The following is a 19638-nucleotide window of genomic DNA, read 5'->3' on the forward strand; positions in this document are numbered from 1 at the left end:
TCGCGAATGTCGCGCTTGTTATTCATAGCGTAAAAAATGTCGAAAAAACGCGGCATTATCTTTTAAGAACCCGGCCGGAAATACATGCATACGCAAAGGTTAACAACTATATATATTTAAATATTTTTTTTAATATTGAATGCACTATATTTTTTTTTATATATCGAATATATTTTATATGTCATTACAAAACTATATTACATTCAATATTAACATTAAAAAAAAATAACATCAATTTAAACTTTCGTAACCCTGTACTTCTGTAGTTGGTTAGTGGCTTCAGTTCTGTTTAAACCACGCTTGAGCTATCAGTTAAGTGGGGATATTATCCTTGGGGGCGACGGATCGTATTGACGTATTGATTTTATTACAGCATGCCCAAAAGGTAAAAGTTGCTAAATGTAATAAAGAGTAATCCGGTAGATAGGAACCGGTTCTCATCAATACGAAAAAACTATGTCTAGCATCGAATTATATCCAGCTTTCTACAAATATAAAAAAGTACAAAGATTAAAAAGTACATAAGATTAAAACTAGTTTAAATTGTTTTAACCTTATAATTGTACATTCTATATCCGCGGAAAGTTGTTTATAATACGATGCAAGAAATAACTATTAAAGTATTCTTTTTTTCTTATGTTCTTTTTCTTTCTTTTGAAAATTTATCTAGCAATATGTCTAATTATAATCTAAAGAAGGTGTAATTTTAAAAATAATTAAAATTCATCCAAGTCCCCAAAAGTTGTCAAGCCAACGTATAAGAAAACGTTATTATAAAATTTTGGGTACTACTGTAATAAACAGCCCATTGATAATAAAATTTTATTTTAGTGGATATGACAATGAGAGTGAGAGCAAAGAGTTTACCGTCCGGGACAGCTACATACACTACGGTTCGTCTGTTTAACTGGTCTGTAGCATCACTGGCATGGCTCTGCCTAGGCTTATCATTAGAAAGGTAAGGGTATTATTATTGGTTGAAAAGTTTGTACATTGCTAATTTGATCCAAACAATCATGATTAAATAAAAGGTTTTTTAGCCAATGAATGAAAGAACTTGATTCATAAAACTTTGAGTACTTGATTTTCTGTAGCATCAAAGGCAAAGATACCCTTGCAGTAGCGTAGCTACTCTTTGTTTTATCAAAATCTAAGGATCTTAAGGAATAAGACAATGGACGATAAATTGTTGTTAATATCCAATGATGATAAGCATTATCACCCTGATAGTTTGATACTGCTTATTTGAACCTAACAATGAAGATTTTATAAAGTTTTAAGTCGACATATGAGAGAACTTGAATATAAAACTTTGGGTACCAGCGTAAATTACAGTCCAATTTTCATTCCTTGTAAAATCTATATTTATTAATCTAATAAGTATGTGTCATTTAAATACTCCACCATTAACAGGATTATTTCTATCTAGGTTGACAAACAGATGGCCATCCTTGACGCTGACGACCCTGTAAGCCAGCTCCACAAGTGTGCCTTCTACATGAAGGATACTGACAGGATGTACCTCTGTCTGTCTCAGGAGAGGATCATTCAGTTCCAGGTATTAATAGATTATATAGATAGATAGATACAAATGTGCCTTCTACATGAAGGATTTTAAGTTATTCAATAGATTTAACAACGATGTATAAATGGATACAAATTGAATGTAAATTGAAACTTGCAGCTGGCTAAAGTAATGATACCCCCTTTACCCCATCCCCTCCCCTTCTACAGGATGAACGAATTATATCACATTCAAATACTTGAATTTTGATGATTAATTAATTAATTGATTTATTTATTTTAGGCTACCCCATGTCCCAAAGAGCCCAACAAGGAGATGCTGAATGACGGCGCTAACTGGACAATTATCTCCACCGACAAGGTAATAGAATCGTACTTGTTATTCCAGTATGGCTTCGAAACCGGTTAATAACCGCTGGATTAGAAACGGTTATCAGGCATACTAAAAAATCTGGTTTTTTACAGACAATTTTCCATTAAAATAAAAATTCTAAAATTAAAACCAGTTTTGTTAACCCAAAATATATATCTGAAGGCAACTGTGATCCTATTGTTTTTAACTAGCGGCTTCGCCCCTAGCCTCTAGGGGCTTTGCCCCAAGAGGTGATAAAGTAGGTAAATTCCCTGAAGAGTAGAATCTGATCGGTTCAGTGGTTACCGAGATCTTAAGGGACAGACAGACAGACAGACGGACAGACAGACATCGTTCTACTTTGTATTATAGATTAGATATTTAGTAGGGAGGGATGGGACATTGGGCTGTAAATTACACTAGCCCCCAAAGTTTTAAAATAACATTTCTTATTCTTTGGCCTAACAACCTTGGGTACTTTTATTGATTTTTTATTGGTTGGTTCATTAAGTTGAGTGTCCTAACATTTCAATCACTTATTGTAATCTACAGAAGGGGTAACGATGTTGTAGTGGGGCTTACTTGAGACACTTATAAAATACAGCAGAATGACATTTCGATATCCTAAACAAGTGGACAGATTTTTATGAAATTAGTAGCATTTTAAAGCATTTATTTTTCTCTTTTGATTTTACTTTTATTTGCATTTTTAAGCCCACAAATGACGGATCTCGTAATTGATTATGAAACATTAGTACTTTTTATATTCTGTGAAATTGTATGATTTTATCATGTGAGCTCTGGAAATTTTCCAAGAAATCAAAATACATATTTATGCGCAGTATAAATATGTACATTTGACCTTTTAAGTCTACGTGTGTAGGTTTTTTAGGAGACATCTAATTTTGTACTTTTATTAGAAAGGCTCCAGATATCCAGGGACGGCATCCTCAATGCATCACGGAGATTTCCCCGGCACAACTGAACGTGACTATTCGGGAAACTCAGCATACACTCCGGCCTGCTTAAATGTCATGTGCAGACCTACGTGTATCCCTAGCCATCCCTGTATGATCAGAAACGCCCTCCAATACTCTGTAATTTTCCTATATGTATATATGTATTTATTAATTTGTGTAAACTATGTTTGTCTATTGAAAATATATCAGTTCCGCAGAATTAGTCTTTATTGGAGGATCTAATCCTAATTTTTATGCAGCTATTCCTAGCTGCCATTAATTATCCAGAAACTTACAAATCCCCTGTGGGTACTCGTGAATAGTTTTGTTCTTTGCGTATCGGAGACGTTCAACAAAGGGAACGAGTCGCTTCACTCTTGTAATCTCTCAGCCGCAACGTTACCAACTCAATGAGTAGCTCCGTCACCACCGCTCGAGGTGGGCTATTTTGGTTTTTAAAAAGACAACAAGAACGTCCGATCCGTTACAGATGTGTATCATCATTAGAGATGAACATCAATTTATCAGCCATTGTCTTATCCCTTTATATCCCTGTAATTATCTAATTAACTAATGAGCAATTTTATTCCAGGTTGAATATCAGTTCTATGAGGGAATGGGGCCGGTGCGCGCCCCCGTCACCCCCGTGCCCGTGGTCCACTCCCTGCACCTGAATGGGGGTGGGGACGTGGCCATGCTCGAGCTGACCGGGGAGTGTTTCACCCCCAACCTCAAGGTGTGGTTCAGAGATGTGGAGAGCAAGACAATGTATAGGTACGTGATTGATTTTTTTTTATGGGGGAGGCATAAAAATAGCCTTAAACTATCTAAAGACTTCACTTTAAAAGGACCTACATGAAGTTTCCCTAAAATAGTGGTTAGCGAGATCTTAAAGGGCGAATATAGGTTCGATATGATATGAGCTTATATGAAAGGTGCCATTTCATACTTTTAGAATATCTATGCCAAATTTAAAAATTCAAAAAAATCCTTAAGTAGATTTTGCAATTTTCTGTTTCAATTGAACATATGATAAATGAGATTGACGACAAACGGTTTATTTTAGCCCTTTACAAGACTTTTTTTTGACTATTTTGCTTAAGTTTTATTGACTATTACAATTGCACGCATCTTAAATGATAATTTAAATGTTTATTATTTTAGATTATATACTCTTTAATTCAATTTTTAAAAAGCGTAGAAATAATTTGCGTAAAAGTTTTGACTAGGGTAAATAATACGTCTTAAAGTTTATTTTCTGTACAAAGATCATTGGTTGATTCTGGAAAATATAAAAACCCTGATGTACGCAATTTTAACACACACACACACGAACCTTAAAAAAACAGGGATTTGAAATCATTCTTCCTCCAAGAAAATTTTATCAATTATCTTTTTTTTACTTTTTACATTATTTGATGTTTTTTTAAACTTTTAAATATTTTACTTTATATAATTTGTATTAAGGTAGAAGATGGGTATATTTACCCCTGATTAATTGGTTTCCACGTTATTACGACTATCCTTTAACGAAAGCTTTTTAATTCAACTTTGCTACGAAGCCTTGTGTGATGCTAGGGTAATTGAGTTCTTAGGGAACCACACTTATTACATAATATTATCTTGAGTTAGAAAGGTTTTAAGCTATAAACAGACTTATACAATTAGATATGTCAATATCTTTAAGTTATTTATAATCTATATAATGGCACCTTTGAAATAAGATCATATTATATCAAACCTATATTCGCCCTTTAACGAACAAACAAAAACCTTACTTGACAACTTTACCATTTTCTGACATAAACTTTAAAGAAAACTATGTATATTTTTCCCTTTTTTTACTTAAAACCTAATCCCTGCGGGGCTATCTTACTTAACCTAACCTAACTTAATTCTTATTATAGATGCCAAGAGAGTATGTTGTGTGTGGTGCCTGACATATCAGCATTCAGAAACGGATGGCAGTGGGTCAGACAACCAACTCAGGTATGTGTACATTCACAATTATGATAAACAAAACTATACCCCTTCAGTAGATTAGAATTATTGGACACTGAGAAATATGAACACTGCTAGATTGTAAGTTCCCAAAGTTTTGAAGGTGTATATTAAACCTTGGGTATCAGTATAATTCACAGTCCAATGTCTCCTACCTCCCTGGTTATGTATCTAACTCGTACGATCTGAGTTGGATGAGGAGGTATCAAGCTCGAATTATTGGTTGAATTTTATCCAAACGTCAGCCAGTAGGATATATACCTAGTTCAAGTAAAATGTGTTGATCATGGAAAAAAAGAACTAGCGGGCTTCATCGTATTTTCACAGTAGCTTTTGATAGGTTAGGTAAATGTTAATGATTGCCACGTAGGTTTAGAGACCACCACAGGGGCTAGAAATAAAAGAAAAGCTACTGTGAAAATATAATGAAACCCACTACTTCGCTTTTTGAAAGTTGAAATATAAGGGATAAGATAATGGTGGATAAATTGATGATACACAAAATACCCCTTTTGTAAATTAAAATTAGTTGTTAGTTTACCTGGGCACCAATAATGTATTTTTACCATTGGTCCAATAGTTATTTCTTTCATCGTATTATAAACGGCTTTCCGCGGATATAGAATGTACAATTATAAGATTAAAACCAGTTTTTTAACCCCGAGGTTCATGCGTTTATCACCTTGCTAAAGTTTTCTTTAAAATAACTTCTATTTTAGAGAGTTGGCCCAGCAAATCCAGGAGGTTGCGCAACAGTTCGGCCAGAGCAGTAGAATCAAGAACACTTGTGTGTTTGGCGGCGCACCCAAGGGTCCTCAGCTGCGGGACATTGAGAACGGCTGCTGTTAATTATTATTATATGTTCAAGTTAAATAAATATAAAAATACAACAAAAAATTTTATAATTTTTGCGATTTTTAAAAGCAAAGTTTCTCTATAATTAGGGTCGGTCGTTTTTTACCACTTTCTCACGATTTTTACCACCCGATTTTACCGCAATTTTCAGTCAAATTTTACCAGATTTCCGGTAAAATTTTACCAATTTAGGACGAAAATATTACCAGGTGTTGACCAGTTTTACCACTTTTTCGGTAAAATCTTACAGAAATTTGCTGTAAGATTTTACCAAAAAAGTGGTAAAATTGGTCGAAATCTGGTATAAATTTGCGTCCTAAAATGGTAATATTTTACCGGAAATCTGGTAAAATTTGACCAAAAATTGTGGTAAAAACGGGTGGTAAAAACCGTGAGAAAGTACCAGAAAAAATGTTTTTACCACTTTTCGGTCAGATTTACCAAGGTTTTTACCACTTTTTATAACGTAAAGGCTGGTAAAATTATACCGTAAAAGTGGTAAAAACTAGGTTTCTTTCTGGTATTATTTAGATCCTGGGTACACCCTAACTACAAGAACCTATAAGAAGCTTTAATGTAAAGGAGAACCAAATTGTTGCAGCAGTTTGAGAGATCATTTGGTAAGACAAATAACAAATTATTCTGACTATTGTAGGTGTAAGGATAGGTGGCTTATTCTAAGTTTATTCTCTTAAATTAATCAAATTATTATATTTTCAAATCTTTTTTTAAAAATATGCATGTATATTGTATAACTAAATAAATTATTAAAACTGAAAAAAATCATGAATTTTTCTCTAAGGCCATTTCAAAGCAGGAAAATTAATGAACATATTTTGGATTCTAGTTTTTGAAAAGAAATTAATTAAGTTTGTTAGTGACTGGGACATTAAGACGAGCAAATCAAAGGACAGGTACACAAAAGAAACATTCATCCAAAATTTTTCAGGAGGTATATAAAAACATACGATTAGATGAAAAAAGTTTAAATACTTCACGGTTGGTTAATTATTAAATGAATAAGTTAGGATACAATGTTTGGCACTTTCGATATAAGTAAATGATAATAACAAAGCCACAGAATACGATAATACCTTCAGAAAAATCGATGAAAATAGTTTTATACTAAATTTTGGTTTTTTATATTTTTTCTAAAATGTCAGAAGATGTAAAATGTCGTCTTAGTTTTTTGAAAGGATTAATCTTCTCTGAAATCTAAATTATCAAAATATTTTTTTTGGTAAATGATTATACGATATATGTCAAACATTTTATCAAAAAGAAATATTTAAAATTGTGAAGTAGAAACCTGAATAATTTTTCTTGTGGAAATAGCTTTCTGCAAATGTTGATAAACATATGTCTGCTAGCATTAAGATGTTTGTACTGCCAATACACGTTGGGTTTTATTTAAATAATTTTTTTTAAATGTTCTTTTTTTTACCTCGTATACCAACAACGCAAATTTGCTATCAGGAATTTAGGAACATTAAAAAAAATCATTTTTTGTTTATGATTAAAAATTTTTCTTACATGTCTACATAACGTATTAAAATGTCATAAATATCCGTTTTCCCGCCAACTGCGGCGGCTGGCAGCTACCAAGTACAGCTGCGGCCACCGAAATTTATGTTTCAAGATTTCTAATATAAAATTTACATAAAGATAAACATATTCTGAAAAAATTGTTTTTCTAGCTTTAAAAATAAGAAAATTACTACTGCCTTTTGAAATTTTTTTATAAAAAAGGACCTAAAAACAAAGGTTGTTAAAAAAATAGTGAAGGAAGCGAAAATTGAATCTGATTCACTTATAGTCGGAAATTCATTATGAAACAGGGGACATGCACAAAATTTTTGAGCCCTGATCGAATAGGAGCTGAGATAATAGGGGGGCAGGCGCCCGACTGATAAGGGTTAAATAGAAGTTGATTGAATATTGGTTGGAAAAGGTGATCATTAACCACCCCCCCCCCCCCCCCAATCGACTAAGACTCGCCTACAGCCCGATCTTTTAGAATTGCTTTGTAATTCACATTTTTGAAAGTCTTTCAACAGTATACACAGCAAATTCTCTCTTTTTTAACTAACTTTCCGAATAATATACCTAAAGCATTTGAATTAACAAAGGATATGCTAATATTTTTACCATTCAAGTTTATTTAATATTCTAATAAATAGCGCAACCCTCCAAGTTATGGCTACTTTTCATGAACATATGATCTAAAGAATAAGCTCTGATGCAATGTCATATAAGGATATTATAATATTCATTAAAAAAATTGTTATTTTTGCATATATGTTACATTTTACAGTGTTTTGTAGCTCAAAAGAAAGACAATTAAAATTTATTTCATATTATATAGTTTAAATTGCATAAGATAACCTAGAAATAGTAAAAAAGTCCCTTTCTTTTTTTGTCGTAAAACAGAAATTAACAAAGATTTTTATTAAAAAACACCTTAGTGTAAAAATTAAAAATTTAAAATATGGTCACAAAAAGATTCAATTAGTTTATTAAATGTTTCATTTTCAGCAAATGACGATTAATCTCTATTACAAAGAATAAAGTGTAAAAAGATATTCTCGTTTTAATTTTAAGCAACTTAAAATGCATTTTAATACCTTTTAATGATTTATTTTTTAAAACATCATTTTATAAAATGTTATTGATTTCTAAAGTTATATATTAGAATGTTTTTAAATTTTGTTAACATTTTGTTTTAAATGTAGAAAATTGGTAATTCTAAACATTCAAAAAATGATTTTATTAAATTTTCATCACTTAAATTGCATGTTTGATGAAATTTTCAACTGATAATTCAAGAAAAATCGTTTAAGTTTTATTATATTTTACTTTGAAATGTTAAAAAATATAATTATTGTCAAAAATGTGGAAGTTATACTTTCCTCAAAAAAAGACCTAAAACATGCAAATTAACACATGTAATGAGATTTTTTTCTTTCAGGTTTAATTTTAAGTAATTATTGATATTTTTTGTAAAAAGGATTTTATATAAAAAGTTTTAAAACTCGAGTTATGTAGTGGTTCTAAAAAAGGTTGCTAATTTATGCAATTTTCTTGCAAAAAAAATTTTCTAGGATTTTAAAAATAGCAAAGGGTGTTATTAGACGTACTTACAGATACAATTGCTAAGTCATTTTGGCCAAACACTAAAATAAAGTTTTGACATCTGAGGGTCCAACCGTGGCTTGATAACTAAATAGGGTCAAATTATGGATTATTATACAAAATGAAAATTAATTGAAGTTTTGAAAAAATCATTTTTTTAAATTTTACAAATATCTTAAAATTGCTAATGATCTTTTTCTTTGTTTCAAGTAATTGTTAAAGGTAAGCCTAAAATTCTCCTTAAAAAAAGTTGCAAGTATGTGTTGCTTTGAATATCAAAAAAGCACGTTTCCTGAAAATTCCTTTGAAAAGAAAATTAAAATATTTTTTTCTGAGGAATGAAAACATTCCTTATTGGGGTGTATGTATAACACCGATGACAACATCCATAAAAGCGAAGCTCTTAAACGGTAGGACAACAAAAATTAACATTTATAGAGTGTCAGAACTGAAGAATCATAATATAAATGTATATAAATTGACAGTCGAAACTAAATTGTAAGTAAATTTGTTGAAAAACTACTTAAATACAGGATAAACTTACTTTCATGTTTAGTACTTGATTCTAGAGATGATTAGCTTATAACATTGTACTTTGTTGTCCTAGGAATCAGTATTCAAAAAATCAGATCAATCGGAATATAATATTACATTAAAATTTTTTGTTGCTACACTTTTTAAATCGTACCTAACTACAATAATCACCATGCAAAGTTTAAAAACAATAGTAAATATCTAGAATGCCTAACTTAACAAAAAAAAAGAATTGAAGGACAGACGGACGGACCTACCCCAATTATAGAAAATCTTCGCTTTTAATAATGAACATGCATTATAGATAGACACATGTAGAAAAGTTGTTTACAATCTTGACAAAAAATTTCAATGTTTTTGTTGAAAACATATTTTTCTCAAAAACTCAATTTTTGGGCTGTTGAAAAATAAACCTACTTATTTTTGTCAATAGATAAATATTTTTCAATAACTGATATGCAGAACACAACTAACAAAAAAAATACTTTTAAGTTTATTTTTCACAATATTTAAAAGAAAAAGAAATATTTTGACTATAGCAAAGCATTTGTACATTATTTCAAATCAAATTTCTTCTGGCTTATTTCAATGAGTAAATCATCTTATTATATAAACTAGAATTTTTTTTTTGACTTTAGCTTAAGATTTCAAAAACTGATTGAGTTCTAATTTTAATTAAAGCTAACATAAAGAAATTGCTCCTATTAAAAATTTCTACCAAAAAATTTTTTTTTTACTTTTTATAAATAGAATTAATAAAAGGAGAAAATTCCTCTTTATTAGATGCCATTAGAGGCATTTAGGGAAGCAGCCGCCTGTTTTAAATGAAATTTAAATGGAGAATTTTTAGTAAAAAAAAAACAATTAAAAGTTTTAAACTGTGTAATAATTTAATGTGTTGTTAGTTAGTCAGGGATCTAAAGGGATAAGACAATGACACATCCCCAATGATATACAAAATTACCCGATCTGTAGATTACAATTAGTGGATGAAACGTTTGGACACTCAACTGAATGAACTAACCAAAATTCAATACAAGTCCCCAAAGTTGTTAAGCTAAAGAATAAGAAAAAGTTATTATAAAACTTTGGGGACTAGTGTGTTAAACAGCCCAAAGTCTCCACCCTCCCTGTTAGTTAATAGTGTGTGTAAGAAATCGTGTATAAAGGGTTACAAGGGTCATTACATACAAGACTAGACGACGCTTTTTTACAGAGCACAGCTGCTCTGCAGTTTACATATGTGTGCTAGTTGGTTTATTTGGATTTCAAGTGAAATGCCACGTGACGTGCCATCAAACACTCCATTAGTTTTTAGTCGGCTGTCTGTTTTCATGTTACCTATTGTATGTTTGTCTTGATTTTTTTCCTTTTTCATTTCTGAAATTTTATTATTAAGTTTTTATGTCTTTACATTTCTCTATATTTTTTATTAGCATCATCTATAATACAAAGTAGAACGATGTTTGTTTGTTTGTCTGTCTGTCTGTTTGTTTGTCTGTCTGTTTGTTTGTAGCAAAGGATCTCGCTAACCGCTGAACCGATCGGGTTCTCCTTTACAGGGTAGCTTCTCATAGGTCCCGGGAAGGTTTATAACTATTTTCTTGGAGGGTGGGACAACCCTAACCCTCCAAAAAAGGAAAAATACCCCCCCCCAAAAAAAAAAAAATCTAAAACACGAAAAATTAGTTTGATAAAACCTCTTGGGGCACTCTTCGCCCCTAGCCGCTAGTTAATCATAAAGCTGCAATACTATTTTTTATTTGTTCATGGCAAGATTTCATATACTTATAGACCTATTGCATTGATCTAAAATATTCAGGGAAGCTTTGTAATAATTACGGACTAATAAACAAAGCTAGAGTATGGGGTTAATATACAATTAATAGTTATTTCTCGCATCGTATTATAAAGGTTTTCGCGGATATAGAATGTACAATTATAAGATTAAAACCAGTTTTTTAGCCCCGAGGTGCCAACCAGTTTTCCTATTAGTAGAAAGCTGGATGAGAACCGGTTCTTAATGTTTTTAGTAAGAAATCCCAGTGTTTTATTAATTGTTCTTCTTTGCTGGCTTAAAAACTTTGGGTACTTTTAATGAATCTGATTGCTTGGTTCAAGCTAGCAGAGTACAAAATAACTCTAATCAATAGATGGAGTAATTTTGTTTCTCGTATTCATTCGAATCCGGTGGATAGGAACCGGTTCTCATCCATACGAAAAAACTATGTCTAGCATCGTATTATATCCAGCTTTCTACGAATATAAAAATGTACAATCATAAGATTAAAACCGGTTTTTTTTAGCCGTGCTTTCGGCACCTCGGGGCTAAAAAAACTAGTTTTAATCTTATGATTGTACATTCTACATATATCCGCGGAAAGTCGTTTATAATACGATGTGAGAAATAACTATTATCATCTTCGGGAATATACAGTACATCAGTTTTAAGTTTATTGTTTAGTTTATTCCTGTGGATAACTGCTTCCTTGTACAAAGCGCCGTTTTCTTGTTTTTTTTCTACTTGTCATTCTTATCAGGTGTATAGGAGATAAGACAATGGAGTATTAATAATCCCTCCAAAAATATTCAGGGAGGGAGGGGATATTGGGCTGTTTATTACACTAGTCCACAAAGTTTTATAATAACGTTTTCTTTTTTACTGGCTCAGCAACTTTGTGGACTTTTATAGAATTTTGATTGGTTGGTTCATTAAGTTGAGTGTCCAAACGTTTCAACCACGTTGTAATCACAGAAGGAGTAATTTTGTGTATCATTTTAGGGAGCGTACATCAGTTTATCGGCCATTGTCTTATCCCTTTAGATTCCTAAAACTTATATTGATTTTTTTTTCCTTTTTTCCTGCAACTTTTTCGACATTTAATTTGATCCAACACGACGTTTTGAGTTATTAAGCCTTTCACAAATAGTTCACTGCTAGAAAAAAAATATAATGCATTTTCAAGTATGGCTGGATATTCGCTGGATTAGAACCGGTTCTCATCCATACTGAAATATCATGTATAGCATCATATTATAGACAATTTTCCACTAATATTGAAATAAAAGTCATGAAATTAATACCCTCGGTGCTAACAGAACTGTTTATCTTATTATTTTTTACTTTTATAACCAAGGAAATCTGCCTATACTACGATATATAACTATTCTTATTAATAGCGAATCTACTCAATAGGTTATGTGTGTCCCGTCGTTGGTTATGGGCCGCTATGTGAACCCATTGGCATCTAAAGTTTGGTCTTTTATCTCAGGTTACGATAGGTTATATTAGGCACAGGTAAACCATTCTGGTCGACCATCTAAAATTCTGTTAAAAATACGCGATTAGAATAAGTTGACCATCCTATTATATAAAGTAGTAAGCTTTGTCTGTAGCGAATGATCTCGCTAACCGCTGAATCTATTTGGTTCTCCTTTACAGTGAAGCTCCTTATAGGTTTAGGGAAGGTTTATTACCAATTTGGGGGAAGGTTTCTCCACATCTCCACCCTCCCATGAAAAAAAATTATCTCGTATACATTTTTTTTAAATTTTACTTTTGAAAAACTTAAATTGAGTGCCCCTAGAGGCTTCTAAGGGGGGGGGGTGTAGTCGCTAGTAAACAAATAAAGAAAGAACGATCGTGGCCATGACGTCCAAGGGGGGGGGGGGGTAAAATGGGGATTACCCCTCCCCCAAAATAAATAAATCTCTAACAAAAAATAATTGTATTTCAATACTAAATTTTTAATAAAATTTATTTAATTTGGGCCCCCCAAACATTTTACCCCGGGGGGGGGGGTAAACAAAATTTACCCCTGCCAACAGATTTCAGATTTTTTTTTTTTTGGGGGGGGGGAAATAGTTTACCCCCCCCCCCAAAAAAAAAAAAAAAGCTTGGACGCCCCTGATGGTGGCTAAAATTTAATAGTTCATCCTTTTGTGGTAATACGACAACCAGACGGATGGGCAGTTTACAGAATTGCTACGCTGTGACTTATCATAACAAGCCCTCTGCACTAATCCCATTATATCACCATTTATCTCATGACCGACGGTGACCCCGCTATCCAGCGGTCAAACTGGCCTGCCTAAATGTGGGGAGGGGCTCAAACACGCAGCTATCACGCGCCCCTCACGCAATTATACAACCGGGAGGCGCTGCCTCCCCTTTTACCACAGCTGCCCCCACAGCCTGTCTACCGCCGGGAGCTAAGCCCTTGCGTCCCACACCCCCTTCAAACCTAACCATTGTTATAATCTGTTGTATATATATAGTAAACATTCATTGTAAATATTATTCAGTTAAATATATAATTTCTGTATGACTAAATCCTGCTAGTTTGTTTTGGTAGAATAATTCAAGGCTAAGGCTCGTTGGACTCGAACTCGCAACCCTGTGAGCTGAAACGTTCGGCTTACCACATCTTGGTGTCAGCGTGTTTCAATCGAGCCTTACAGAAATTAGCCTATTCTACCTCTGATTGGACCCTTTGGCAAGTAAGGGGACAATCAGCCGCCAACTGAGAAGCCAACTGACCCGTGAGACGGCCTTTTTAGGTCGAATTTCCATCATTTTGAACGCAATATGTGGGCCTTTGGCCTACGGCAAGCAGATTTAGCCTGCTAAAAGCGCCAGTTAAGACGCTTTTTCCGTACCGTGTAGGAGTAGCGCTAGGTGCGCAGCCACGGTAATCGGATAATTTAGCCCAAACGGCTACAGAACTGAGTCTAAATTGGCAAGTGTAGCTGGGACAAGCCCCAGGACACCCAGGCCAAACCTACGAGACGGACAGCTAGGTGCTGGTCTCCCTGAGAAGGCAATGTGTGGCTGCGAAGCTTCAGCACACAAGTAAGGCCTACCACTGCGACGGATAGCAGAATTTGAGCCACAGGTACGGCAGGACGGGACATTCCCTGCCGCTGCCTTCCAGGATTCGAACCCGAGGCGCTGTAGGACGGGCCATTCCCTGCCGCCATCTTTCGGGATTCGAACCAGCGGCGCTGCAGGACGGGACATTCCCTGCCGCCGTCACCCCTCTGAACCTTGCAGGACGGACATTCCCTGCTGCCAGTGCTTCCAGAATCACACCTAGAGCTCCTAGTGATAACAACACATAAGTGTGTATAAATGTCAACCAAGTGATAAAAAGAAATATAAAATTGTTGACCCAGTGATAATTGATAAGCTCTAGTGATTCGAAGCTACAGTCTAAGCCACCATGGTAAGCGATACCACCATAGCTGCGGTTCGGCCACCACCGAAGTTTCTGCCAACCCCAGCCGAACGGGAGGCCCCCTTGTCTCAAGGGCAGGACCTCCACTTCCCCTGCCATATCAGGGTGAGGTTTCCCACTCCTGACCCTGCCCAGCACGTACAGGTTGATGCCATGGTCGATTCTGGCAACCGTGTACCAGGGTCTGCTGTAATTTCTGAACACCTCATGCACGCAATGGGCGTGCAACGCATGTTGATTCCAGACAACACCCAAATCCTGACTGCTAACGAGGAAGGCCAGCCCCTCCAGGTAATAGGAAAATTGAAAGAATTATATATGGCAGTCTCACACACCCTTATACTCCATCTGTACCACGTGACTGTGGTACGGAATCTCTCACACCCTCTGAACCTAGGAGGGTATTTTCTCAAGGAGTTCGGAACTAGGCTCTGTTTCGACATGCAACCCCCCTGCTTGTGGGTGCGTGGGGAGTTCATCCCACTCCGTGGCGTCCCCATTGACCGGGAGACAGCCGAGAGAGAGTTGAGTTACGAGGGGCCTCTGCCAGGCCCACTGCCAGAGCAGCCGCGTGTGGTCGAGAAAGGCACGCACTGGGTGGACACTGCACTCAACGCCCATAGGGGGACCAACCTGCTAGCCATGGGGTTGCCCCCAGTGCCCAAGGTGCCGCTGGAGAACCTGCCAACGACGTTTCCTGAGATTGCCAGCCCTCCAGAACCGATATTCTCCGCCGACACCTTCATCAACGGCCAGCCGTGTCCACCTGGCCCCCTCTACCTGGGACCCCCAGTCATTCAGCCAGCCGAGTCCGAGTCCAGACCCATCAAGTCGCGGTCTGATGCACCCGGAGCCACACTCAACTCCCAGGAATCAGCCTCTCCCGGCGCCGTGCCCGTCAAGTCGTGGCCGGCCGCCTCCGGAGCCACGCATGGCTCCGCTGCCTCAGCCTCTCCTAGCGCCGAGGCCGTCAAGTCGCGGCCGGACGCCCACGGAGCCCAGGCTGGTCCCAGCGCCTTGCCTCTCCCAGCGCCGAGCCCGTCAAATCGTGGCCGGACGCCCTCGGAGCCACACCTGGCTCCGACACGCTAGCCCCTCCCGAGGCCGAGCCCGTCAAGTCGCGGCCGGTGGGTCCCGGAGCCGAAGCTGACCCCGCGCCAGCCACGTATAGGCTAAGCGCTGTACTCCCACTGACGGCCAACCACCCCAACTCCGCACGGCCAAGCGGGTGGTCTTGCCTGGCCGCGGCGTCATGGCTGTCCCTGTTGAATTAGTGGGGCACCGTACTAAGGATGCCATCCAACTAGCTGCCCCAGAACAGAGGTTTGGGGAGGATCTTGTCATCCCAGAAGGCCTGTATGCCCACAGGCCTGGCTCCGTCAGCGTGTTCCGAGTGCTGGTGGTAAATGAAGGGGAGACGGCCCTCCTGCTGGACGCTGGCCTCCCCGTGGCTGGAGAGCTGGTCAAGCCTGACATTTTAGAGGTTTCTGATAAGCCTCCCCCTCGTATCCACTCGTTCCAAGAGCCTGTTGAGCCCCCAGATATGCAGGAGCTGTGGGAGGCCCTTGAGATGGAGGAGAACGAGTTCCTGCGCAAGGACCCCCTGCTCAAGAAGGAGGTCTGGACCATGTTATCAGAGTACAGGGACGTCTTCTCCAACTCTACCCCCGGCTGCACTGACGTAGTAGAGCTGCAGCTGCGCCTCAAGCCAGGGACCCAGCCGATCCGCCAGAGATTTAGGGATCTGAACCCGCGGCAGGAGGCTGAGCTGGAGAAGCAACTGGACACCTGGCTACAAGAGGGAGTCATAGAGCCTTCAGACTCCGCCTGGAGTAGCCCCCTGGTGCCCATCAAGAAGAAGGACGGGAGCACCCGCTGGGCCGTCGACTACAGAGCCCTCAACAAGTGCCTGGAACTGGATAGCTACCCCTTGCCCAGGATCCAGCAGTTGGTAGAACGAGCGGGAGGACACCGCGTCTATAGTGCCTTAGACGCGGTGGCAGCGTACTACACCATCCGTGTGTCCGAGGACAGCCGGCCCTGCACCGCCTTCACCACCCCCAGGGGCTTGTACCAATGGAAAAGGATGCCCTTTGGCCTTGCTACAGCACCGTCTGTCTACTCCAGATTTATTGCAGGGGTCCTAAACCCATTAGGTACGGCCAACCTCCAGTCATATCTTGACGACGTCCTGACCTTTCACCAGGATACCTGGGCCCACCTGGCTAGGCTCCGGGAAGTCTTGGAAGCCCACCGCAGGGGAGGAATCCGCCTCAAGCCAGCCAAGACCAAGCTGTTTCGAGCCAAGGTGGATTATCTGGGCCACACCCTCAGCCGTGAGGGGATAGCCATGCAAGAGGATTATATTGACCGTATCCTGGACTGGCCGGCCCCCAGCACCCCCAAGGATTTGCTGGCGCTCCTGGGGTTCTTTGGATACTACCGCCTGTTCATCCCAGAGTATGCCAACCTCACCTACGAGATGAATCGGCAGAAAACGGCCAAGACCCTGGCCTGGACGCCTGAGATGGAAGCCCAGCTGCTACAGCTCAAGGACAAGTTCCGCCAAGCCCCCATCCGAGCGCTGCCTAGGTTTGACTTGCCAGCGGTGTTCCAGCTCACCACAGACTTCAGCAGCCGCGCCATCTCTACCATCCTGAGTCAATGCCAGGACAGCAAGGAGAGGCTGATTGCCGCCGTGGGGCGCAAGACAACTGACCCCGAGACTCGCTACCCGTCCTGGAAGGGAGAGATGGCCGCCATTATGTATGGAATTCGGAAATTTCACGGCATCTTGTCCTACCGCAGCTTCCAGATCAACACTGATTCCTCAGCCTTGCTACAGATGAAGTCGCTGAACACATCCACAGGGATGGTGGCTCGCTGGCAGGAGGAGCTAGCGGCCCTAGATTTCACTGTCTGCCATCGTCCTGGCACCCAGAACACCAACGCCGACGCCCTCAGCCGCCGGGAGGACGACAACATGCCGACAGCTACCGCTGAAGAATTAGCAGAGCAAGCTGAGTACATCCACACCCTCTGCCAGCTAGGGGAGTCCACAGCTGGCCGGCCCCCTGCCGCACGACTGGACCCGGCTAGAGTGCTAGAAGCCCAGACACAGGACCCTCTCCTGCTCCGTGTCCGCCAGTGGGTGGCCGATGGCAAAGCCCCAACTAAGGCTGAGCTGCGCGGCAAGGAACGAGACGAGCAGCAGTACGCCAGCCGCTTCGCAGCCCTGGGACTTGACGAGCATGGCTGCCTCACCACCACTGACCAGACCCTGACAGGAGAAAGAACAAGATACCTGCTGCCTTCGGCCCTCCAGCAGGACGCATTCTTTTTAGCCCATGGGACCCCCATGGCCGGGCACTTTGGAATGGACGCTACTATTGCCCGCGTCGCCATGCATTTCTGGTGGCCCAACCTGTCCCGTGACGTCCGCCTGATGGTTCAGACTTGTCCTGAGTGTGTCCAGAAGGTTACCAAGGAAAGGTTGAAGCTAGGAATACATGTGCCCTCCCGCCAGGGGTATCCACAGCAAGTCCTGTTTATTGACCTGGTGGGGCCGCTGCCAGAGACCCCAGCTGGAAACCGCTATATCCTCACCTGTCAAGATGGGTTCAGCCGGTTTGTCAGCCTCTACGCCATCCCCAACAAGCGCACCCTCACGGTGGCTGAAGCCCTGCTGCACTGCCACCTGGCCACGTTCGGATGCCCCCTGAAGATCCACTCCGACAACGGGATGGAGTTTACCGGCCAGGTATTCAAGGAGCTGGCCTCCAAGCTTGAGATTGGCCTGACACATCCACCGCCCTACAACCCGCAGTCCAACCGAGTGGAGAGGTTCCATCGGACGCTCAACACAGGCATGCGTCTGTTCCTAGACAGAGACGACAACAACTGGGAGCCACACTTGCCTGCCATTGCCTTCGCCTACAACACCAAGGCCTGCAGATCCACGGGCGTGACCCCGTTCCTGGCCTACTTTGGGAGAGAGGCCAAACTTCCGGTGGACATGGTGCTCCGGCTGCCAGACACAGAGTATGCCTTGGTTCCAGCCAACGTCCAAGCTCTCCTGCAACGCTACCATGCAGTGTATGACACCATCCAGCAGCGAGAGGAGGGAACCATCCGGAGGAGCGCGGCAGCCTACGAAGGCACGGCCAAGTACGAGGTTGGAGACTTGGTCTGGTACCTGGCCCCCCGCCTGGTGCCAGGGAAGGCAGCCAAGATTACCAAGAGATGGACTGGCCCCTGGAAGATAGTGAGGCAAGCTACAGACGTCCATTATGTCATCAAACCTGCCTCTCCAACAGCCAGGATCTCGGAAGTCACCGCGCATGTAGGCCGACTGCGCAAATACACTGGAGACGTAACTGCCCATCAAATTCCAACAGACATTCAAGGCGACCTGGACGGCGACGAGGATGCCACCGAGCTGCCGGCCGGAGCTGCGGCGCCGCCAGCTAGTGACCCAGGACAGTTCCCAGTGTACCAGCCAGCCGCCCCACAGCCTAGCGGCCAGGATCGTGACCCGGTAGAAGAGAACCTGCAGCATCAACCCAATGAACCACCGCCGCCGCCGCCAGCTCCAGAGCCACCCAGAGATGCCATCTGGAACCCTGATACTGACATGGAGAACCTGCCGGCCAGCAGCGAGCCTGCAGGAGGAGAGGCGGCCACTGCGATGGAAGAGGCGGCCCCAGAGGACGAAGCTGAAGCAATGTGCCCCCTGTTGATGACAGCCATCCCTATCCGAGTAGGAGCTAGGAGGCCCAGTAACCTGGACCAAGCAGGCGCCCCCATGGAATTTTATGTGCCTTCCTCCATCGTTATTCCCCCCTTGGGAGCCTCCAGAGTTAGCCTAGGCCTCCGTGTCCAGTTACCCGCCGAGACAGAGTTAGTTCTGCAGACGAGGCAAAATTTCCAACGACGGGGCTTGGCCGTCGCTAACCCATGGCTGGAAGCCAACCGGGAGTTGACAATGCTGATATCCAACCACAGCCAGACAGAGCAGCGAGTGTCCCGCGGAGCCTGTATAGCC

At 40.4% G+C, this 19638-nt stretch overlaps 1 protein-coding gene across 1 annotated transcript; it reads left to right on the top strand.

Annotated features, from left to right (window-relative positions):
- The first annotated feature begins 400 nt into the window (after window positions 1–400).
- On the top strand, window positions 401–5733 carry LOC145328833 (recombining binding protein suppressor of hairless-like). The gene is made up of 6 exons (XM_080172741.1): window positions 401–958; window positions 1430–1558; window positions 1808–1885; window positions 3428–3609; window positions 4743–4824; window positions 5556–5733. The coding sequence occupies exons 1-6, from the start codon at window positions 929–931 to the stop codon at window positions 5607–5609; spliced, it is 555 nt and encodes a 184-aa protein (XP_080028867.1). The 5' UTR covers window positions 401–928; the 3' UTR covers window positions 5610–5733.
- Window positions 5734–19638: the final 13905 nt, after the last annotated feature.

The sequence above is a fragment of the Acartia tonsa genome, chromosome 9, assembly GCF_053477335.1.
Source record: "Acartia tonsa isolate MP-2025a chromosome 9, ASM5347733v1, whole genome shotgun sequence".
Classification (NCBI taxonomy): Eukaryota; Metazoa; Arthropoda; class Copepoda; order Calanoida; family Acartiidae; genus Acartia; species Acartia tonsa.

Bases quoted from the DNA above. Each gene is read 5' to 3' on its own strand.
- LOC145328833 (XM_080172741.1), top strand. From the start codon at position 929: ATGGCTCTGCCTAGGCTTATCATTAGAAAG. The intron at 1,886-3,427 runs GTAATAGAATCG...ATTTTATTCCAG, and splicing joins CAATTATCTCCACCGACAAG to GTTGAATATCAGTTCTATGA. The intron at 4,825-5,555 runs GTATGTGTACAT...CTTCTATTTTAG, and splicing joins GGGTCAGACAACCAACTCAG to AGAGTTGGCCCAGCAAATCC.